The 23,520-nt window shown below is 35.4% G+C and overlaps 1 protein-coding gene across 2 annotated transcripts; it reads left to right on the top strand.

The window, feature by feature from the left end:
* The first annotated feature begins 37 nt into the window (after nt 1–37).
* SLC33A1 (solute carrier family 33 member 1) lies at nt 38–22,050 on the top strand. Of its 2 annotated transcripts, XM_004317609.4 has the most exons (6): nt 42–1,221; nt 13,069–13,259; nt 17,189–17,373; nt 17,648–17,765; nt 20,107–20,322; nt 21,009–22,050. In XM_004317609.4, exons 1-6 carry the CDS (start codon nt 447–449, stop codon nt 21,174–21,176), a joined length of 1,653 nt encoding a protein of 550 aa, XP_004317657.2. In that variant the 5' UTR covers nt 42–446; the 3' UTR covers nt 21,177–22,050. The 2 variants fall into 2 exon arrangements, with proteins under 2 accessions (XP_033711294.1, XP_004317657.2); XM_033855403.2 differs by lacking the exons at nt 13,069–13,259; nt 17,648–17,765 and having other exon boundaries at nt 38–1,221.
* The last annotated feature ends 1,470 nt before the right edge of the window (nt 22,051–23,520 follow it).

Genomic DNA, 23,520 nt, shown 5'->3' with positions numbered 1-23,520 from the left:
AGCGCGAGACAGGAAGTTATCTGGTATGTCTGTAGTCCCGTGGGGAAAGTACTGGCTTCCGCTTTGGTGACGGCTAGAGCAGGCGGTGGGTCGGCGGACTGGCTGTTTGGTCTCGCCGCAGCTAGGGGTCCGTTTCCATCGCAGCACCACGGCCCCCTCCTCCAGCCCAGACCCCGGCGAGGCTGCCCGGGGGGCTCCTTCAGGCTCCTTGACGCCGCTCCAAGGGGCATCTACCTGGCCATCGCCTGGGCCTCCCGCCGGGGGACTGACTCCCGGCTTCAGCACTCAGGGCCACAATAAGAGGTGCCCTTATCAACCCGCGCCCTGCCCCCCTCCCTGAGCCATCAAGACCCTGGTCCAGAGCGACAGCCTAGGACCTGGGACTAGACGGATCCAAGACGCTAAGCCCTGGCCTCCTACAGACGGGGCTCTGCATCGTCTCTGATATGTCACCCACCATCTCCCACAAGGATAGCAGTCGGCAACGACGGCCAGGGACTTTTAACCACTCTCTAGATATGAAGAGCGGTCCTCTGCCGCCGGGCGCCTGGGATGATAATTATCCAGAGTTGGTTGACGGGGAAGGGGACCAAGAAGCTTTTTTGCGGGATATCGGCGCTAGTTACTTCTCAAAACCCCCACGGAGCTGCCGGGCGGAATTAAGCAGCATTTTGCTGTTACTCTTTCTTTACGTGCTTCAGGGCATTCCACTGGGCCTGGCGGGAAGCATCCCACTCATTTTACAGAGCAAAAACGTTAGCTATACAGATCAAGCTTTCTTCAGTTTTGTCTTTTGGCCCTTCAGTCTCAAATTGCTCTGGGCCCCGTTGGTTGATGCGGTTTACTTTAGGAACTTCGGTCGTCGCAAATCTTGGCTTGTCCCTACACAGTATATACTGGGACTCTTCATGATATATCTCTCCACTCAAGTGGACCATTTGCTCGGAAATACAGATGGCAGAACCCCCGATGTGGTTGCTCTCACTGTGACATTCTTTTTGTTTGAATTCCTGGCAGCTACTCAGGACATCGCTGTGGATGGTTGGGCGTTAACCATGTTATCCCGGGAAAACGTGGGTTATGCTTCTACTTGCAATTCAGTGGGCCAAACAGCCGGTTACTTTTTGGGCAATGTTTTGTTTTTGGCCCTTGAATCTGCCGACTTTTGTAACAAATATTTGCGGTTTCAACCTCAACCCAGAGGAATCGTTACTCTTTCAGGTAGTGTATTTAATTTATTATGCTGTTAGGTTTATTGTACGTTTATGAATCCTTTCGACAGTGTGTGTGGTGTTAGAAGGAACGATTATTTAATGTACTGGAAATCATTCTATGGGAGATAATCCGAGGTAAGTTTTCTGTTCTACTAAAATGAGTTTCAGCCAGAATGATTACATAGAGCAATCATAATTGATCAGTATTCTGAACTGAGCAGAGGAAGGCAACCCAGTAAACATTGTTGTGTCATAGCAAACAAAACTCTGAGTCTAGGGATACCTTGGCACTTGCCTAATAATACTCAGATGCACATTTTTTAGAAGACTGGCTAGTGTGAAGACATGAGCCCAGCCTTATTTCAGAATTTTCCTTTCGTCTTTTGTTAGACTGAGGTTTCTAGCTCCATGTTTTCTGGTCCATTTCTACCCCTACCCTTATACCAAGAGCCCTCATGTAGCCTTCTGGTGAATAGAACAGGGTTAATTCATTTAAGCATTAATGAGCAGGCTAAGTGACAGGGTTCAAAGGGCCTCCTGTGATTAAAGCCAAGTCCCGCCCACAAGAAGAACTTGCCAGTCAGACTTGGCATTTGCTGTTGTTGAATTACAAGATTTCATGAAATGGGTAAGTAGAGTTCCAGAATGCACAAAACACCAGGTGAAAATGCACTGAAGCAGCAAAGTACAGAAAGATACAAGACAGTACATGCAGTGTTCAAAGTGCCTGAAGCAGTCATTGTGGGGCCTGATTTTGGACAATGATGCTGAAAGAAAGGTTTTAACCAAATTAAAGGTTGTTGACCAAATTCTTTAGTTGCTGTGAGTAAGAGTTTAAAGTTTATCCCGTAGGAAATTGGGTGTAAATTCTACAGATTTCCCCCTCTTTCAGCATGAGCACAATACAAGGCCGGTAAGGTTTTCTGTTTTTTTGTTTTGTTTTGTTTTTTTTAACTTTCCTAACAACTGAGAAACAGTAAATTACCAATATCAGGAATGACCAACACTGGGAATATAGTAGAATTCTTCATTCTGGTAGTGATGATCAATTTAGGTGACTGTCTCTTGAAGTTTAAACAGCTAAACTTGCTCTCATTTTCCTAGTACTAGGGGATTCCCAATAGGGTAAATGTCAGGGCAAGGTGTGTGGTGAGGGAAGTTTAAGGGCTATATCATAATATTCAGGGAAGGGAGGAAGGGATTCCCAACTATATTACTGAAATCATATACAGCCCCTCCACACCCCTACACCCTATAAGTGATCCCCTTTCTACCTCCTCAAACTGCCAGTGAGCCACTACTACTGATGAAATAATAGTTATACTTTTCCTCAGTTGGTTTACGGCCAAAAATGGTTGAGAGATATTGCTGTGCACCTAGACAGATTTGTCTCTGAGTGTTCTGGGGTCCCACTCCTGCTATATGGATAATTCTCTGCTTACAAATACTTCATGAATGCATCGTTGCTTTTTTATGTGTCTTGCTTTTCCTTTTTTACTGGGACTGTTCATATCACCAAAAAGGGCTAATAGGATGATGTGTTACTTAACATGGGAAACTCTCAATAAATAAATCAAGATTGAAGAGACTGTGGAAACTAAATTACTAAGTAAGTTAGAGCTTTCTCACAAGTGTGATAAAAGAGTGATTAATAAAATATCATTCCAGAGAATGCCATTAACTGTTCCCCTATGGGAAGATCAAAATTGAGCCACTGGATTTTTATTTACACTGATTTATTATTTTGAATAGCTGTTTGTTCTGGAATTTGAACTTTGTTCTCCAGGAAATTGTAAAAATAGTTTACTTTTTAATAAGTTAAGAGTTGAAGAGTCCTGCATTTTCATTCTCCTTTGTATGACAGTACATATCACATTTATAGGTTTTTTTTGGAACTTAGTATAACTAAGAGTAACCAGTGGCTTTGAGGAATTTAGAGAGCACAGAAAGAATCATGAAGGAAATACAGCTGCTTAGGTAATAAAAGAAGAGGCAAACACTGAGGCAGATGTTTACAAAATGAGGAAATTAAAAAGAGGCATAATTATTTTTTAAAATTCTGAAATACGTTCTGTTATTAGCACTTTGTTTTGCGTTACAGATACACAGAGATAGAATATATTGAGAAAGAACAGTTTTTGCAATCTAGAAAGCAGTAATCTAAATAGTAAATTTAGAACAGGAAGGAGAGGATGAAAACACAGTCCCTTAGAAAGAAAACCTTGATTATGCTGAGATTGGCTTTTTGGTACCTTCAGGGATACAGAACAGTCCTTAACTCAGAGGTAGCCTTTTTTTGCTCCTGCCCCCTTGGTTTTCAAGGATCTTTAATAGCAAAAAGAGATAACCTTCTAAGCTTCAAGCAATGTGAGAGTAACCCAGTAGGACACAGAGATTAGAACGTAAAGTTTTATGCCTTGAAAAGATCATATATTTCAGTTCCTCATTCTTACTGATGAGGAAACTGATCAGGAAATTGTAACTGGCTAGTTAGAGGTAGAGATAGATATACCTACAGCTTAGGTTTCCTGACTCCTTATTTGGTGATTTTCCTCCATTTGGTAGGAAACTAGGAAAAACTTCAAAAAAAAAAAAGCCTCAAAACCTGAATATAATATGTGCTGATTGGGCTTTTCTATAAGAGAAATCAGCACTCTGACTGCTGATGTCTAAAACACATCAACATGCTCCCAGAATGCCAGATGCCCAGAAGTGACAGACTAAGGGTTTCTTGTTGTTGTGTTGTTATTTTGATTTTAAAGTGACCCATGTCATTCATTTACTCAGCATTGAATGCCTGTTTGGTACTGGTCATGTGATAGATGTTACAATTTGATGAATAAAACCTGGACATTCTCTGCTTGCAAGGAATTTATAGTGCAGATTTGCAAACCAAAATGATGAGTTGGTGCAGGACTGTAGGTATTGGAGGGGACAGTGATGACCTGAAAAACTCATTCCCTTTTAAAGGCGGGTAGCTTCAACTCCAGTAAATTGTTCTCTTGTGGCAGTAGGATCCCAGGATTGCTAGATATTATGAGTATTCAGGAGAAGCTGGAAATTCCCTTTTTATTTCCTCATTTTAAAAACATTTGCTAGAATCATGAAATATGTCCTGAGGCCAGATCCAGCCTGAGAACTGGTAGTCGAGGCCTGCTCCTCTAGAAGTAGTGGTAGGGACTTCCCTGGTGGTTCAGGGGTTAAGACTCAGTGCTTCCACTGCAGGAGCGCAGGTTCGATCCCTGGTCAGGGAACTAAGATCCCATATAACACGCATGGCATGGCCAAAAAACGGGGGAAAAAAATTAGAAGCAGTGGTAACAGTAATGAATAGAAGTGATTGGCATGGGAGCAGTATATTTGGGTTTTGAGACAGGGAGCAGGATAGTCTGATAGTGGAGAAAAGGGCCAAACATATTAGAGCTATGAATCTGTTTATCTCTAGATAGGCCTGCACATATAGGAGTAAATCAGAGAAAAATGAAATGATGCTTTGAAAAAACAGATGCTCTAAGTATGAAGGTAATCAAACTGATGATAATAATAGTAAAAACATTATTTTTAAGACATTTATGCTTTGAGAGAGAGAGTGCTGAATTCTGACCACTAGACCACCAGGGAGACTCATGATATTCATGCTTTCAATTAGGAAGAAAGCAGGACCATTAATTCTGACTTAGTGACAAATTTCTTTGTCTTGCTTTCTGAAGCAGTACTCATTAATATATTTTACGTGACTAGAAATGCTATTTAGAATTTGGGCAGAACTAACTGACCCATTTCTAGATCAGTTATTCTTATATAGACTGTAATACATTCTTTAGCATCTAAATCTAGGCTTGAAACATTCCCTTACATTCTCAAAAGATAAAACTATAGAGATAGAAAACAGATCAGTAGTTGCTAGGGGTTGTGGATGAGAAGGTTACTATAAATAAATAGTATGAAGGAGTTTTGGGGGTGTTGAAACTGTTCTGTAATGATTTGAATTTATGCATGTGTTAAAATTCATAGAACTGTACACCAAAAAATTGTTTTACTGTATAATTACTTAAGATTTCTAAAAATTTTTTAAAGGAATCCATTACCTTACAAGTTAATCCCTGGGTAAATATCATACACAGTATATGATATACAGTCCTTGAGTTTCACTCTATTTTTGCCTTGAGTGGAACAAATTCATAAATCTGGTGGATCTCACATCTCAGTATAGACAAAGGAAGAAGTGAACTTCTTTTCAAATGTTAGGGCCCTAGTAGTAAAGTGAGATAGCTGGGAATACTGGGGCTACTAGATTCAGGAGAGATTAAATATTAAAAACTGGAGACCATACCCCAGAAAGAAGGTTTAAAGCCTTTTTCCTTTTTAAAACAAAGCAAAGGAGAAATGGTACTGTATGCTTTCCTTGTCCAGTAAAGAACTGTAGAATAGCTTTTGTGGATGGAGTGCATAAAAGCCAATTTACAAAATACACTGTAAACCAAAAAAGTATTTGATTTTATTTGGCATATGTCTTACTCTGAATTTCACTTCTAACTTTATTGAAATTTATTTGGAGGCCAATTGAATTAGCCTTTACTATGTAAATTTATCAACAAAACAGTCAGAACCTCACTAATTACAAGCAGTCTCCTACTTTCATTTATAGTGTTCCTGAAAACTATAATTTAATTGGAGAAAGCAAAATAGACTTACCTAATACAAAATGTTTTCCTAGGAAATTAAAAATGAAATATAAGGACTTTACTGGTGGCACAGCAGTTAAGAATCCGCCAGCCAACGCAGGGACACGGGTTCAAGCCCTGGTCCGGGAAGATCCCACACGCCGCGGAGCAATTAAGCCCGTGCGCCACAACTACTGAGCCGCGCACCTAGAGTCCATGCTCCGAAACAAGAGAAACCACGGCAATGAGAAGCCCGTGCACCGCAACGAAGAGTAGCCCCCGCTTGCCGCAATTATAGAAAGCCCTCACGCAGCAACGAAGATGCAACGCATCCAAAAATAAATAAATAAATTTATTTTTTTAAAAAATGAAAAATATAAAACCCCTGATTCCACCTGTTCTTTTAAATACAATTTTGGATAAATGTTGCATTTTATACATGTCCTTTTCATTCTTTTTATTATTTCATATTTTTTAATGTGGGGTTTTTATCTTACTATATATATCTTAGTATAGGAGGTCACAAATACATATTTTTGTTTTTAATTTTTATTGGGGTATAGTCGATTTACAATGTTGTGTTAGTTTTAGGTGTACAGCAAAGTGAATCTGTTATACATATACATATATCCACTCTTTTTTAGATTCTTTTCCCACATAGGCCATGACAGTATTGAGTAGAGTTCCCTGTGCTATACAGTAGGTTCTTATTAGTTATCTATTTTATATATAGAATTGTGTATGTGTCAATACAAGTATGTATTTTATATGTGAGTATGCATGCTGAAACATTTATTAAGGATGGGGTGCACATTCAAAAAGCAAGATGTTTTTTCCGTTACAGAATTTCTATTTCTTGGTTTGGTGTTATCTAAGAAAAATATTTTTAATTTAATTTCTTCCCTTTACTTTTATTTATTTATTTATTTGTGGCTGCATTGGGTCTTCATTGCTGCATGTGGGGGCTACTCGTTGCGGTGTGCAGGCTTCTCATTGCAATGGCTTCTCTTGTTGCGGAGCACGGGCTCTAGGCACGCTGGCTTCAGCAGTCGTGGCATGTGGGCTCAGTAGTTGTGGCTCACGGTCTCTAGAGCGCAGCTTTAGTAGTTGTGGTACACCGGCTTAGTTGCTCCGCGGCATGTGGGAATCTTCCCAGACCAGGGTTTGAACCCATGTCCCCTGCATTGGCAGGCTGATTCTTAACCACTGTGCCACCAGAGAAGTCCCTTCCCTTTACTTTTGAACACATGATAGCTGAAGTCCAATCATCATCAGTTAAGGCTCCAGAATACATGATTCAAAACACCTACAGATTTCTTTCTTTTTAGATATTTTATATTGTCTTGTATTTGAGACCTACATTTCTTATTCCTAGTACAGTCATAGAACTTTTGCATTCTTAAATTTCCCATTAGTTTTTAAAAACTTTATTTAAATAGTAATTATGGATTCACGGGAGGTTGCAGAGAAATGTTTAGAGAAGTCCATGCACCCTTCCCCTAGCATCCATTGTTAAAATCTTATTACATAACCATAGTACAATATCAAAACCAAGAAATTGACATTGGTACAATCCATAGAGCTTATTTAGATTTCACTAGTTATACATATATTCATTTATGTGTGCGCGTGTGTAGCTCTATGTAATTTTATCACATGTGTAGCTTTATATAACCTCCACCACTACTATCAAAATACTCAACTGTACCATCACCACAAAACTCTTGTGTTGCCTCTTTACAGCTATACCCATTTCCTCTTCTCCATCCCTAATCCCTGGCAGCCACTCATCTGTTTTCCATCTTTATCATTATGTTATTTCAGAGATGTTACATAAATGAAATCATGCAGTATGTATCCTTTGGAGGTTGACTCTTTTCACTCTGAATAATTTCTTTGAGGTTCATCCAAGTTGTTGCATGGATCAGTGATTTGTTCAGTCTTATTGCTGAGAAATATTCCATTTGTTAGAAATACCACAGTATATTTTACCACTCATCCATTGAAGGCAATTTGAGTAGTTTCCAGTTTTTGGCTATTGCTATGTGAAAATAAGTCTTCATTTCTTTCAGATAAATGCCCAAGAGTACAAATGCTTGTTTACGTTAAGTGCATTTTTACCTTTGAAAGCGACTGCCCAATTTTTTTCTGGAGTGGCTATGTCATTTTATCTTCCCACCAGCAATACGTGAGTGATCCAGTTTCTCTGCATCCTTGCCAGCATTTCATGTTACCATTATTTTTCATTTTAGCTATTCTGATGAACCCTGCCTCTTCGTGTGATAGTTTGGAATGCTCACTGTCAGCTGTTTTATAAAAGTCTGAATTCAGCTTTCAGCTTACAAAAAGTGATTTAGGGGTGTCAGGATGTAGGTTGTACAAAAGCTGAACGCAAGAACCTCCTATCATAGCATCAGAGTAGAGATAATGTCATACATGTTTAATTAAAATGGATTTTGTGCTTGGCTTGAACATATTTTAAAAAATGGAAAGAGTGATTCATTTCCATCTATTCAGTGATACAGGCCCCAGATTTAGCATGAGGTGGGAGCATTGAATCTATTGGCCTCTCAGCTTCAGTCTTGCATCCTGGGCTGAGTTTAAGTCTAGTGTTTTGGGACAACAGGGATCTTGCTAGTCAGACAGCTGCTTAATCTAGTGCTTGATTGAAGAAACCATTTCTTCTACCCCAGAGGAGAACCTGGCATTGTTGGAGTTAATGAAAAAGTATGTGATCTAAAGATGGCACCTTCCTAAGGGGTTAGGAAAACCAAACTCTTAGGAAGCTTTCAAAATTAGCTTTGTATTTAGTTAATTTTTGCATTGCATGCTGTCTTTCAAAAATCTAATCCCCAAATAAGATATCACTATATTGTATTATAATCAAAAGAGAATTTTCTGGGAGTGCTCCTCAGTATAGATATTTCAAGCAAATGTTTAAAAGGGAGAGATTTGTGACATAGCAGAAAATTCTGTTTCTTGCTAAGACTTAGCTGGAGACCCAGGGCCAGATACATAGTATATCTATTTCAGTTTCTTCCATTGTGAAAGAGCAGTGGACTGATGATAGGTGTCTAAATTCCCTTCATGCTCTAACTTGTGAAGTAGAGAAAGCTGTACTGAAAGCAAGATGAAAGGAAGGCCTGAGGGTTATTTAGAACAGAAACTGAAAGTTTGTTTTCCTGCGACTTCTGACGGACTAAAGTTCATTTCCATAGTGTGAGAGTTAGAGAGAGAACCTGTCCTGAGCCAAGGATGGTTGTATCAGACAGTGCTTCTTAATTTTTCTACCTCTTCTGATGGTGGAAGAGAATGAACCTGTACCACGAAGGGTCTGGGAGCTCGGTCCAAAGCCTTGAAAGCTTGAAATTTTTTTGAAATCTTATGTTTTATCTTTAAAATTCATGGAAATTTTGCCTTCTCTATAATATATGTTTTTCATGAAAATGTTTCTTTCTAAGTTATTGAGTAAATGAACTGTTTAGGAAGATGAACCATGTTTGATTTGCATACCCTATGGCATACCACCATATGGGGAGATGGAGATGGGGAGGGGGGAATACAAGTAACCAGTTCAAAGAAGTATTCTTAAGTGTCTGTGTTCCAGACTTCTTGATTGGAGCTACAATAAGCACCTTTTTTCTCAGGTGTATCTGTTTAGTAGGAAGACAGCCTACTTGCAGTAGGTGTTTCTGAGCATCTGGGTAGTATAATGAAGAACATTCTTGTTTTAGAGTCAGATCTGAGTTTGAATCCCACCTCTGGCACTTCCTGGTTTGTGATTCTTTGTTTATTTGTATAAAACAGGAATAATAATGCTTGTCTTGGAGAGTGAGTTTGAAGGTTATTGCCCTGTCCTGTGTCTTGCTTTGGCGTAATAGGAGCTCAGGTGCTGGCTATTATATCCTTTTTGATTACTGGTGCATTGTTACATGCTCTTAATTTTTGCACTCATTGGAGCATTAGGTAAGATCTAGTAGCCACTTCAGAATATTTAACTTGTCTTACAGGTCTTTGCACAAAATCGTGTTTAAGAAACTTGAACATCAGCTCTGACATCTTAATCATACATATATATGTCACAATGCTTTTGCAGATAAAATATATAAATCAGAATCAACCAGAATGTTAATAATGAAATATTTAGATTATTCTTGCTAATAATATCTTTTTAGTGGTTGGTATATCAGACTATGGTTGTTCTGTAGGACCCAAGCAGTATTAATAAACAATAGCCAATAGTCTAAGAATAGTATTTATGGTAATGGCATTCATAAATCTTAATACATTTTCTGGCAGTGGTTAAGCCTCTCTTTCTGAGCCATTACTTCATTCTTCAGTCTCTGTGAGCAATGGAAAGCCTTTGAATGAGGGCTCTGAATGACCTATTGTCACTACTTTCTTCTTTCTTTCAGACTGTTATCTTACCCTCAAAGCACAAAGAAATTAGAAATAATCTTATCTGCAAACAATACTGAAACCTGTTTAACTTGTTCTTAATCTTTTTTCCCTTTGTACTGGTATCACGGAGTTTAAATTCAGATGAAGATTTTGTTCATTAAAATTGGGAGAATAGGGGCTTCCCTGGTGGCGCAGTGGCAGTGGTTGAGGGTCCGCCTGCCGATGCAGGGGACACGGATTCGTACCCCGGTCCGGGAGGATGCCACATGCCGCGGAGCGGCTGGGCCCGTGAGCCATGGCCGCTGAGCCTGCGCGTCCGGAGCCTGTGCTCCGCAACGGGAGAGGCCACAACAGTGAGAGGCTCGCGTACTGCAAAAAAAAAAAAAGATCCTGCAAGCCTTGTGGCGCAGCCAAAAAAAAAAAAAAAAACGGGAGTGTATACTAAGCAAATTAAAAAATTTCTTTGCTGAAAGTAGTATATAACTGAAAACTTTTAATTTTCACTTAACGTTTTTTAAAAATTTATTATTCTTATTTATTTATTTTTGGCTCAGTAGTTGTGGCATGTGGGCTTAGTCGCTCCACAGCATGTGGGATCTTCCTGGACCAGGGCTCAAACCCATGTCCCCTGCGTTGGCAGGTGGAGTCTTAACCACTGCACCATCAGGGAAGCCCCTTGTGCTGGTGCTGCCAGCATCATGACAGAGGATCATACTGAGTATCGCTAGCCTGGGAAAAGATCAAAATTCAAAGTACAGTTTCTACTGAATGCATATTGCTTTCACACCATCATAAAGTTGAAAAATCTCAAGTGAGACCTTCATAAGTTGGGGACCATCTGTATAAATTTCACATTATGGAGAAAAGAATTCACCTCAGAATACAAATTTCTGTATGTGTTTGAAGCAGTTTAGCTTCTTTAATTTGCAAAATTTGAATAGCAGAGCCTTGTTTTTGGTTAGGCTTGTGGAGACTACATAATTAGCCAATTCTAATAGATTCTTAATTCAACATTAATTTTAAAAAGTCTTTATATAGGCACTGTGAAATAATGGAAGGAGTATGAATCTCAAATTCAGAAGATTTAGGTTCAAGTTCTGCCTGTTAATAATTTGACCTTTGGCAAAGGTTTAAATATTCTGAGCTTTTCCTTGTCTCTGCATAGTATAATAATGCCTACTTTGCCTGTCTCACGTGTTTACTACAAAAATCAAATGAAATAACTTATAAGAAAGGAACATTTAAATACTAAGGTGAATTTGGTCTATGCATGAGGGAAGTTGATCTAAATGAATGATGCTGTCTGCCTCCATCGTAAGTGAGAGTTAAGCTGTAGTGACCCAGCACAGCAGCCGAGCAAGACTGAATACAGAGGAAACCCTGACTCAAGAATGGTAGACCTTTTTTTGGAAAAAGGTGACTAGGCTTCATGAACAGTCAGTTATGCTGCATGAGCAATAAAATAAAAAGCAAACATATTTAAAACTGAATATGATTTTAGAATGTTAGAGCTAGAAAACATCTGGGATTTTCTAGGGAACTCCTCTTATTTTACAGATGAAGAAACTGAGGGTTATCCACTAAGTTTTGTTTTTTTTTTAAATAAATTTTATTAGAATAATGAAAAATAATACATGCGGATAACCATAGGATACACACATAGGAATTTAAAGGTAAATTTTATATTTTCAATATGAAACAAAGTACATATCTCATGGAGATATATTTCTAGAGATGCCATGAAACAATAGAGTAATAATCTTGAAAATGAAAAGTATCGGAACATAATATAGGAATTACTAAATAATAAAAAGGTTCAACTCCATTACATGTAGCATAAAATACAGGTATTGGAGAAAGTTTTATAGAGACAAAATAAGATGCATTTGTTAGGGTGGTTAAGGAGACACAAGTTTTTGAAATCAGTTGTATGAGGCACTGACTTAAAATATAATATCAGGCAATGTAACCTCTCAGCCTGTTTCTTCATCTGAAGATTGGGGCTAGTAATAACTTCCCCTTTTGTACTATTGTAGTAAAGGAAATGATATGTGTAAGATGCTTAGCACATTTATGGCACATGGTATGCACTCAAGAAATGGTGCCTCTATTATTATTATTTTTAGCTGTTATGCAGAATCTTCCAGGACATTATTCACTCCCTCCGCTTAATTTGTTTGCAATATGGGCTAACGGCCCAGGCATCTTTCACTGAAACAACCCAAATAGTACTCTTCATGTGTCTTTTTTGTGCATCTACAAGTACGATAAAATTACTTATGTATCATAGTATTGAAAGAGAAGGTTATTCTTAAACAGATTAAAAACAAAGTTTAAAAACAAAAGGCAGAAAGTCTAATGTAAATGATCATCTGTTTGTTGTTTAAGTTGTCAAAATTTAATAAAGAACTGAAATGGTTTAAGTGCTTAAGAAGTATGACTTAAGATGGATCTTATGGGATATGAAAATCATCTCCTGCCCTTAAGCAGTTTCCTTGAATAAAATGACACAGCAGGTGTCACAGTTGGGTAACTTTTATTTCATTCAACCCACTAAACCCTTTCCTTGTTAAGTATCACTGTCTATGTAATGTATGTTTAACAGAGACAGGACTGTCTTATTCATCTGCTGTGCCTCATCTGGTGCCTTGAACATGACAAGCCCTATGTGTTCATTTTTTTTTTAACAGATTTTAGTTGAGGAAAAGTTGTGTACAGAATTATTTAGTATCAGTGAAGACATGTTATTTCAAAGGTTAATTATAGATTTAAAACATTTTTAATTTCAGACTTCCTTTTCTTCTGGGGAACTGTATTTTTGATAACAACAACTTTAGTTGCCCTTTTGAAAAAAGAAAACAAAGAAGTATCAGTAGGAAAAGAAGAAACCCAAGGGATCACAGATACTTACAAGCTGCTTTTTGCAATTATAAAAATGCCTGCAGTTCTGACATTTTGCCTTCTGATTCTAACTGCAAAGGTAAGAGATTTATAAAGCAAATTCCCCATTCTGTTACAATTAACAATATCATGGAATACTTCTGTTGCCTTTTCGTAAGTCCCTTTCCAGTAATAGAATTTAACAATAAAAACTAATATACTTTGTTTACTAAATGTGTTTTAAAAGGTGTGATGATATCAAATCAAACATAACTTCAAAGTAAGCTAAATGTCTTAAGATCTTGAAAAAAATTATGCCAATTTGAAGTACTTCTAATAAATGTGAGTTTTTAAATGAATGATATTAATGCTTGGAATGGAAATGAATACCTTAAAAAAATAATAGCTCTCTACTGTTAGAATGAGTATATACCTAATGTCAAAGGTATTAAAATTATTTACTTAGAATGTAATTTACAAAGATATGGAAATGTATGGTTATTAGAAGTCCATTTAAAAATCAGTTGGATTATTTTAAAATGTTAGAAGGAAATATACTATCAAATAAAGGGGGGTTTTGGTGACTTTTTAAGAATTCTGTATGTTTTCTGTATTAAGATATCTTAATTTTATAGTTCTAAAACATTTTAAAGAGATTATGTTAGAAGAAAAGTAAGTATATTTTGTTATAGTGAACTATTGCTAGTATTGGAATTAATATCCTAAAATATAAAATCAGTTATAGGATTTTCATATTATATTTAAACCTATCAACATAAACACTTTCACAGCTATCTTTTGATAACCCTAAAGTAAAAATTACAGCCTCATTGTTTTGAAGTACTGAGTTTTTCCCCCTCTCTAAGGATAAGGAGGGTTACATTTTTAGGAAATGTTAGGAAGGTTTAAACTTAAGGTTCAACTTTAGAAATGCTAAAAGTTTCAAGGAAGATAATAGTATTATCTAATTATATCATTTAGAGATAACCATTGGTAACATTTTTGGTATATTTCCCTCCAGCCTCCTTTTTTCCCCTATGTATGTATGTGTGTGCATGCACATGTGTGTACATAAACTTGACATATATAATTAATACATTAATTATAATTAAGAATTAATATTAATATATATACACACAAATACTTCAAAAGTGGAATTGGATCATACTGTGTATAATTTTTTATTTTGTTATTGTCTTATTCCATATTCCTGTATCATTAAATAATATTTTATAATATACTTTTTAATAGCTATAAATTGTCACAGTATATAAATTTGCCATAGTGTACTCATTTTTCTATTGTTGTATATTTAATTTGCCATGCGTTTTAATTATAAAAATGTACTAGTGAATATTTTTGTGTGTAACTCTTTGGTGTTCTGAATATTTCCTTCCAATAGATTCTTAAGTGAGGAATTAATGGATCAGTGAATATGATTGTTAAATTGCTTTTTAAAAGATTTTAATAATAAATTATACTGTCACCAGCAATGTATAAGGAGTTGCTTCAAATACAGAGTCTAGAATCCCATGTTCCCCCTGTAGAGTAAACCTCACCAAAAGTAACATCTCTCCTAACTTTTAACACCATAGATTAGTTTTCCCTGCTTTTGAGTTTTATATAAATGGAATATCCAGTATGTATTCTTATGTCTAGCTGTTGTGCTCTTTCACTCAACATCATATTTGTATAATTTATCCATATTGTTATTTATAGCAATAGTTTGTTCATCTCATTGCTTATAATATTCCATTGTATGAATATGCCACAATTTATCCATTCTATCAACAAATGTTTAGGTTATTTCTACTTTTGGACTATTATTAATAGTGCTTCTATGAAATTTCATGTAAATTACTTTTGGGGAACATAGGTGAACATTTCTGATGGGTAAATACCTGGGAGTAGAATTGCTGGTCATTAAGAAAAGCATAGTATATACTGCCAAACAGTTTTCCAAAGTCATTGTTCCAATTTTCTCTACCACCAGCACTGTAAGGGAGTTCTAATCACTACGCAGCCTTGAAACCACATGTATTGTCTTTTCAATTTTAACCTTTCTGGTGGGTGTGTAGTGGCATCTCATTATAGTTATAATTTGCATTTCCCTGATGACTAAAGAAGTTGAGCATCTTCTCGTATGATTATTGGCCATTTGAATATCCAGAGTTACCCTTCTCTTTAAATTTGTAGAAGTTTTATTTTTTATATATCCTGGATATGAGTTTTTTTATTAGATATGCGTATTACAAATATCTCCTGTACCACTTTTAAGACAGAGTAAATGTTGAAGTCGGTTTGTATATCTAATGTTTACAAAGAGAATGTGTTAAGTATAAGTGAAATTCTTTTCTGGACTTAAATGAAATATCTCTGACCTTTAATTTTTTATGTGAAATTTGCTTTTTGGCTCCATTCCGAGAAGTTAAAGTATTTAAAAGTATTTAAAGTAATATTTATCATTAAAAAAATTTTTTTTATTTGTATATTTTCACACTTACTGAAAATTTACTTGTATAGTTGAAAGAATGTCCATATATGTTTATCTAAATTCTGTGATTTTTAACATTTAGCTCCACTTTCTTTATTCTGTAAATTGTGCTATTTTACATATTTCTTATGAAGTATTTGAGAGTAGTTTGTACATATCATGTCCCTTTATCCGTAAATACCTTAAGTATGTATCTCCTAAAAACAAGTACTTTCTCTTACAAAGCCACAACTTAATAAAAAATTAGGAAATTTCAATTGATATAGTACTATTTTCTAATCACAGTGCATATCCAGATTTCACCAGTTGTCCCCAGAGCAGCCTTTATAACTTTATTTGTTCCTGGTCAGGGATCCAGTTCAGGATCACACATTGCATTTAGTTAGTATGAGCCTTTCTTTGTCCTTCACGACCTGGACACTTTTTTAAAAAAAATTTATTATTTTATTTTATTGGCATATAGTTGATTTACAATGTTTTGTTTCAGGTGTACAGCAGAGTGATTCAGTTATACATATACAATATATTTATTCTTTTTTAGATTCTTTTCTCATATAGGTTATCACAGAATATTGAGTAGAGTTCCCTGTGCTATATAATAGGTCCTTGTTGGGTATCTATCTTATACATAGTAGTATGTGGTGACCTGGACACTTTTAAAGAAGACAGACCAGTTATTCTGTAGAATGGCCTTCCATTTATGTTTGTCTAATGTTTCTTCATGTTTAGGTTCGTGCTGTGTATTTATGTCAGAAATATCATAGAAATAATACTGTGACATCTTCAGGGAATTATATCAGGAGCCATATCATGTCCCTTTATCCATTAAATATTGTTGTTAACCTTGATTACCTTGTTAATCCATTGCAAAGTTACTATTTTTCCTTTTGTAATTAAAAACTAATTTGTGGGGAAATACTTTGAGACTATCTAAATATCTTATTTCACCTCAAACTTTTACCCACTACTTTTAGCATTCTTATTTGTTTTTGTTGTTTTTAAGAATCAATTTAACTATACCTTTTCTTACCCCTCATTTAACTCAACCTCTTAGATATAATGTTTTCTCAGAATTATTTTTGAAAAGCTAGGTGACTTTTTGGAAATTTTATTGTCAGTCAGAAATCATCAAAAATGTGTATGGTTTGTGGCAATGATGCTTCATTTTAACCAGATTTATTTGGAGTCAAAGGCTTTTCTTTTAAACTTAAAATATACAGATCAGTAGGTTTGGACTTGGACTCTGTTTATTGTAAGATATAGAACTTTTTGAAATGGAAATTTAGTTGTAATTAAAATTACAGTTCCTAAGAGTGCTGAATTTTCACTTGTTTTTACTTCATATTGTTAGTAGACCATAAGGGCAAAGTGTACCTCCATAACTTGATTGCTGTACCAGATATAATAATATGATACTTACTTGTAACTGACATGGGTCAATAATGAGACTGAGGTTCTTAAATTACTTACTTATGCTTGGAGGAAAATATTTCATAAGTCACAAATTAAAATATTTTTTTGTTTTTATATTGCAGATTGGTTTTTCAGCAGCAGATGCAGTAACAGGACTGAAATTGGTAGAAGAGGGAGTACCCAAAGAACATTTAGCCTTATTGGCAGTTCCAATGGTTCCTTTGCAAATAATATTGCCTCTGATTATCAGCAAATATACTACAGGTCCCCAGCCACTAAACATATTTTACAAAGCCATGCCCTACAGGTAAAAATGAAATGAAACCTTACTAAATAAGAGAGGTTAAATAAGGAGCGGTTATCAGTATCACTAATATCTGTGTATAGAGTGTATATGGGAAAAGGCTTGAAAAACATCTTTAACTTCAGTATCATTTATATGCACTTTTATCTCTTTTTAACTTCCTAACAGGTTTTAGATACAGGCTTCTTTCATATGGTAGGCACACAGATTTCTGTTTTTGTTATTGTTTTTTAACCTAAAATGGAGGTCAGCTCCACCTTTCTTTCTTTTTCTATAGATTATTGCTTGGATTAGAATATGCTCTACTGGTCTGGTGGACTCCTAAAGTAGAACATCAAGGGGGATTCCCTATATATTACTATATTATAGTGCTGCTCAGTTATGCGTTACATCAGGTAAGCTTGCCATGGTTTTTCCCAGGAAGTAAACTGTCCTATGTAAAATAAAGAAGAAGTTCTTCTACAATTGCCTTAAAATGATGATAATAAATTTTAAGATTTAAGCACGAATCTGTTTCTGAAGAAATTACTTGACAGTGAACTTTAAACCTTGTGGATTTTATTTTTTATATTTTTATTTTTTGGATTTTATTTTAATGAGTTTTATTCATAGAAAGAGAGTTTCTTCTTCATTCACTTCATTTTTTTTTCTTTTGTTCATTCAACAAATATTTGTTACATTTCAGAATTTATCCCAAAGTTAATTAAGAATTCTACCCTTGCTAAGTATCCCTCAGTTCTTCCCTAGATTAGGGATTCTTTCCTTCTTCTAGTCCCGGTATTTTCTTTTTTCTGAAAGTATTGAGAAATAATGACAGCTTCTAGATTATACGTCCCAGGTTTTTGGTTTAGATTCTGTATTAAATTTTTCTTTCTTTCTTTTCCTTTCTTTCTTCCTTTCTTTCTTCCTTTCTTTCTTTCTTCCTTCCTTTCTTTCTTCCTTCCTTCCTTTCTTTCTTTCTTTCTCTCTCTTTCTTTCTTCCTTTTTCTTTCTTTCTTTTTCTTTCTTCCTTTCTTTCTTTCTCTTTCTCTCTTTCTTTCCTTCCTTTCCTTTCCTTTCTTTCTTCCCTCCCTGACCTGGGATTGAACCAGGCCCTTGGCAGGAAAGCATGGAGTCTTAACCACTGGACCACCAGGGAATTCCCTGTATTAAAAATTATGACTTATTCTTTGTGGTTTTGGAAGCTGGGTGTTAATCTGCTTTTTTTTCTTTATTAAATGTTTGTAATCCCCAAAAGAACTGATCTCCACTTTTCCATAGTCTCACCCAAACTGCTGTTGCAGAATGGGTTTTTCTTTCCCTGGGAATAAATGGTTCAAATAAATGGCAGATGCCCAGTAGTAACCTTTGGGACTCAGTTGCAGTTATTGCTAATGTGTGTTTCAGATTCACTTTGGACCTATAGTACCTAGTTTAAACTCTTTGAAAATTATATTTACCAACTCCTCACTGCTTTTAACTGAAACCTAAAAATGTGACTACCAGTTAACCTCAGTAATTTTTTGCATACATTTATATCATTTAGGAGAATTCCGTAGTGGATCATGTCTGACTAGCTGTATGTAAAAACACTGAGGCTAAGGTGTCAAATATAATTTTTTTTCTGTTTTGCACATAGTTAATGCTAGGTGCCAAATTGAAGCTAAGAGAAGTAGTTTAGCTTAGTAATGCTTCACTTCTTGAGTAAGTAAAGAAAAATATGATGTAGTTGTCCAAAAATCATTTGTTTGGCTTTGGATTTCATTAGAGAATTTTCCAAAGTGTAGTCATCGAAACTCAGAAAACCAGATGCTTTGTGGTAAAAATATTATAAGGCCAAGTAAATTTGAGAAATGATACATGACATAACCCCTCTTTATGTAGCATCTTAATCATTCCTTCAGCAAATATTAAGTGAATACACCTATTCCATGCCAGGAACCATTGTAAGTACTAAAATAAAACAGTGAATAAATCATGCCAGAATCCCTGCCCTTAAGATTATATTCTAAAGGCTTTCAGGAGGCCTACAGTCTAATTTTGTGTAACTTAGTGTTTCTCAGTCTTATTTGACTTTGGAACTCCTTTTTCTATGAACATCCCATGGAACAGTATTCAAAGGAATTCTATTTTAGAAACATGGGTTGTTTTCATGTTCCTAAATGAAGGGTTAATTCTTGCCTCTCAAGGAGATTTTTCTCTTTAGTTTGTCACATAAATTTTGAATTATATACATATAATTATATATTCATATTCCCTTTGAATATTTGAGTGCTTATATGTATAATACATATATACTATACACACATATGATATATTTAGGTATAGTGTAAATATAGTGTTTTGCTTATTACTATATGGATCTTTCAATACTACCTCATCTGTCATTCTCAGTTGAGCCTTCCTTGACTACTTGTGATAAAATTAATCTCCCATATATTTAGGCTCTGATAGCACAATGTGTGTACTTCTTTTTTCAATACTTACCACATTTCATCATAACTATTTATTCCCTATTTTCCCAGCTTAGAATAAATTCTTCAAGGGCACAGAGGGACTGTGTCTTATTCATCTTTGTATTGCCATGACCAGACATTAAAGCCTGGCTTGTAGTAGGTGCTCAATAAATGTTTGTTGATTGAGTTTAATAAGAGTCATGAAAATTAATTTTCTGGTTTATGCTTTCAATGTTCTTAATTTAGACCATAGCTTTTTAAAGTCTAATTGTACTGAAGATGTTTTACATTTTCCCTGTAGGTTACATTGTATAGCATGTATGTTTCCATAATGGCTTTCAATGCGAAGGTTAGTGATCCACTTATTGGCGGAACATATATGACCCTTTTAAATACTGTGTCTAACCTGGGAGGAAACTGGCCTTCTACGGTAGCTCTTTGGCTGGTAGATCCCCTCACAGTGAAAGAGTGTGTAGGAGCATCAAACCAGAATTGCCGAACACATGATGCTGTTGAGGTAAGTATGTTGCAATTTTAGATAATGTTAAGGTAATATTAAGATATTAATTTCCTCGTTTTTGCCTCTAGAAGTACTACATCTTTTTAAAATTGTATCTGCCCATAGTTTCTAATAGCTTTTTCTTTCCCATCATAACTGAGGGTATAAACACACTCACATCAGTAAGTGAAGCTCACTTGAAGTTGCTTCTCAGCAAGGGAGGAGCAGTCTCTCTCTCCTTCACCTTGTGTACCATTGTCCTTATACACTAGGCATTTAATAAATGCATGATTAATAGCTAAGGTATATAATGATATAAGACGGAGAGTTCCATTGGCTATTCATATAACAAATGGTGTTAAAACTGAATGGTTAGTAGTTTGTTGATAAATTATTTCAAAGTAACAATAACCCACTTCTGGAGTAAATTCCTTGGAAATTTCCTCACATTTCCAAATATGAAAAGCTGTATCTTGAAAATGAATATTATTTACAGCAAGAGCTGAAAATTCTTTTTAATACTGTTAGTAGCATTAGAGAGATTAAGATGCATTAACTTGTTTTGTCACTTGGAGTGAATGAAATGTTTTAACAAAAGTATATTTTGATTAATCCTTTAAATAACAAAGCAGAAACGTAATTGCTGAATACTTCCATTTTGAAATTGTGGAGTATTTATTGATATTATAATTTTATTTTTACAGCTTTGCAAAAAACTCGGTGGCTCATGTGTTACAGCACTGGATGGTTATTATGTGGAGTCCATTATTTGTGTTTTTATTGGATTTGGTTGGTGGTTCTGTCTTGGTCCAAAACTTAAAAAGTTACAGGATGAAGGACCGTCTTCATGGAAGTGCAAAAGAAGCAAGTAATGCATTCACTACTGGACATTCTAGAAAGGTAACTCTAGTTTAGTTTTAACTCAGAGAGTTATGATAATCAGTGTACAGGAGTATAAAATATTATTTTAAACAGGAAATTATTAATATAAAATGTCAAATGGTTAAAAATATAGAGACCTCTCTGTATATTTAAATATACTTTTCCTTGCCTTGTCAATGTATTTAAAGTTTACTTAAGGTCAGGAAATTGGTACTAAAACAACTTTTCTGATCTTGTTATTTGATTTATGTCTTTTTAATTTACTGACCAAAGCATGTTTTAAGCTGCAATGCAGTAGTCATGGGTGGTAACCATGCAGTCAAGTATTGTTATCAGTACCTATCATTGAGCTATATTAAAATGTTTGGTAAAATATATTAAATGGAACAGAGCTTGATATTCAGGTACTAACTACAACTAGTTTGGCCTTGTTGGCAGTTAAATCTTATTTTGAATTGTAAATTGGTTAAATTTGTTGTGGAATTTGTTGAGAAGAGAATATAAACTACTGAAAAACCATTTTAGTTTTAACTTTTCTGACCATAACCACATTGTGCTAATGAATCTGTGTTAAAAAGACTATTTTAAATGTATTTCCTGCTTTTGTAAGCATTAAAGACTTATAGGAAGATTATTCAAACTATTTTTTATAAAATGAAAGCTATGACTTTTATTGGTTCCCCTCCCCCTTCCCCCTTTTGAAAGATATTTTGATTACTTGTTAATTTTACCGTAAAGCTTACATATGGTTTTTTGTCATAAGTGCTTCATGGCACATGGACAGCTCACAAGTGGTTCAAATTTAATGTTGTATGTATGTTCATGGCAAAGTTTTGAAAATAAAAATTAAACGTTTTTCTTCAAGTAGTCTTCTTTTTATTATTGAGAGAAAAACAGTAAAACTTACTGATTAAGAAAAATTTAAATGAATAATAGTGTAATTTTAGAAACTGTTCTGAAGAGAGAGACAAAGACATTTTGTGCCTTTGACAAATAATGTGTTGGAAAAAGATTTCTTAATTAAGCACTGTACTAATGAGAAAAGCTCTCACAATTATACCAAATCAGGTACTATGTTTCCTCTTATTAAAACACATCCTTCTGTTTGTAAACTATAGTTTCTGGTGGGGAATTGCTATCCCAGGAGAATTAAGCTTTTGAGTACTTTAGCAACTTCCAACATATTATATGTACCTGGTAATAAGGTTCTTTGCATATTTTGTGTTGTATGGTACTCAGACTCTTTAGAGATTACATAAAGCCTTCAAAAGTTAGAGAAAAAGAGATATTAAGTTGACTCTTATTTTTTTTTAACATCTTTATTGGAGTATAATTGCTTTACAATGGTGTATTAGTTTCTGCTTTATAACAAAAGTGAATCAGTTATACATATGTCCCCATATCAGTTGACTCTTATTTAATAATTATTATCTTTGTGGGAAAATACATACTAATGTTTGATTTTGTTAATTTTATAACATAGGTTGAATTTTAGAGTGGGGTTTTTATAAGTAATGGAGGATAAAATGGGTGGGAAAAAATGGCACTCAGCATCTGAAGAAAGATAGAGGCAGTGGCTTCTAGAAATCATGCATTGCCATTGGAAAGCCTGTGTTGGGCATCACTGTCAGATCCTGAAGATTCACCTGGAAAATCGTCCTAGAGACATCCCAAACCATAGACTACAGTACTTTGTAACGTGTGTTGTCCTTTGTCATGTATTATAATCAAAATGTTTACATGAATAAAGAAAACCTACTAACTCTCATATGTGAAATGTATTTTAATTTTGTTTTTTTGTTGTTGTTTTTTTTGCGGTACGCGAGCCTCTCACCGCTGCGGCCTCTCCCGTTGCGGAGCCCAGGCTCCGGACGCGCAGGCTCAGCGGCCATGGCTCACGGGCCCAGCCGCTCCGCGGCACGTGGGATCTTCCCGGACCAGGGGCACGCACCCGTCTCCCCTGTATCGGCAAGCGGACTCTCAACCACTGCGCCAGCAGGGCAGCCCTGTATTTTGGTTTTTAACTTTTGTATTAAGAAGCTCACATTGCCATAATTACCTTTATCTTTTCCCCATATTATTACAAATTATACATACTTTCAAACGTACTTTAAGTTTATAAATCATTGATGACTTGAAGTTTTAAAATGTATTTTAAGCCTTAACGGTAAGGTGAAAGCCATTCCATTAATTACACTTGCTCTAGAAATGAACACTTGCTTTGAATTGTAGTCATTTGGTTATTTGGATACATGCTTGTAAGGTTTGCCAAAAAAATGACTTGTTAATATCAATGTTGCATACACTGATCACTGATGGCATCTTATAAATGAT

The sequence above is a fragment of the Tursiops truncatus genome, chromosome 4 (genome assembly GCF_011762595.2).
Source record: "Tursiops truncatus isolate mTurTru1 chromosome 4, mTurTru1.mat.Y, whole genome shotgun sequence".
Classification (NCBI taxonomy): domain Eukaryota; kingdom Metazoa; phylum Chordata; class Mammalia; order Artiodactyla; family Delphinidae; genus Tursiops; species Tursiops truncatus.
The sequence above is the reverse complement of the archived record's forward strand: the minus strand, read 5'-3'. Positions and strand labels throughout refer to the sequence as shown.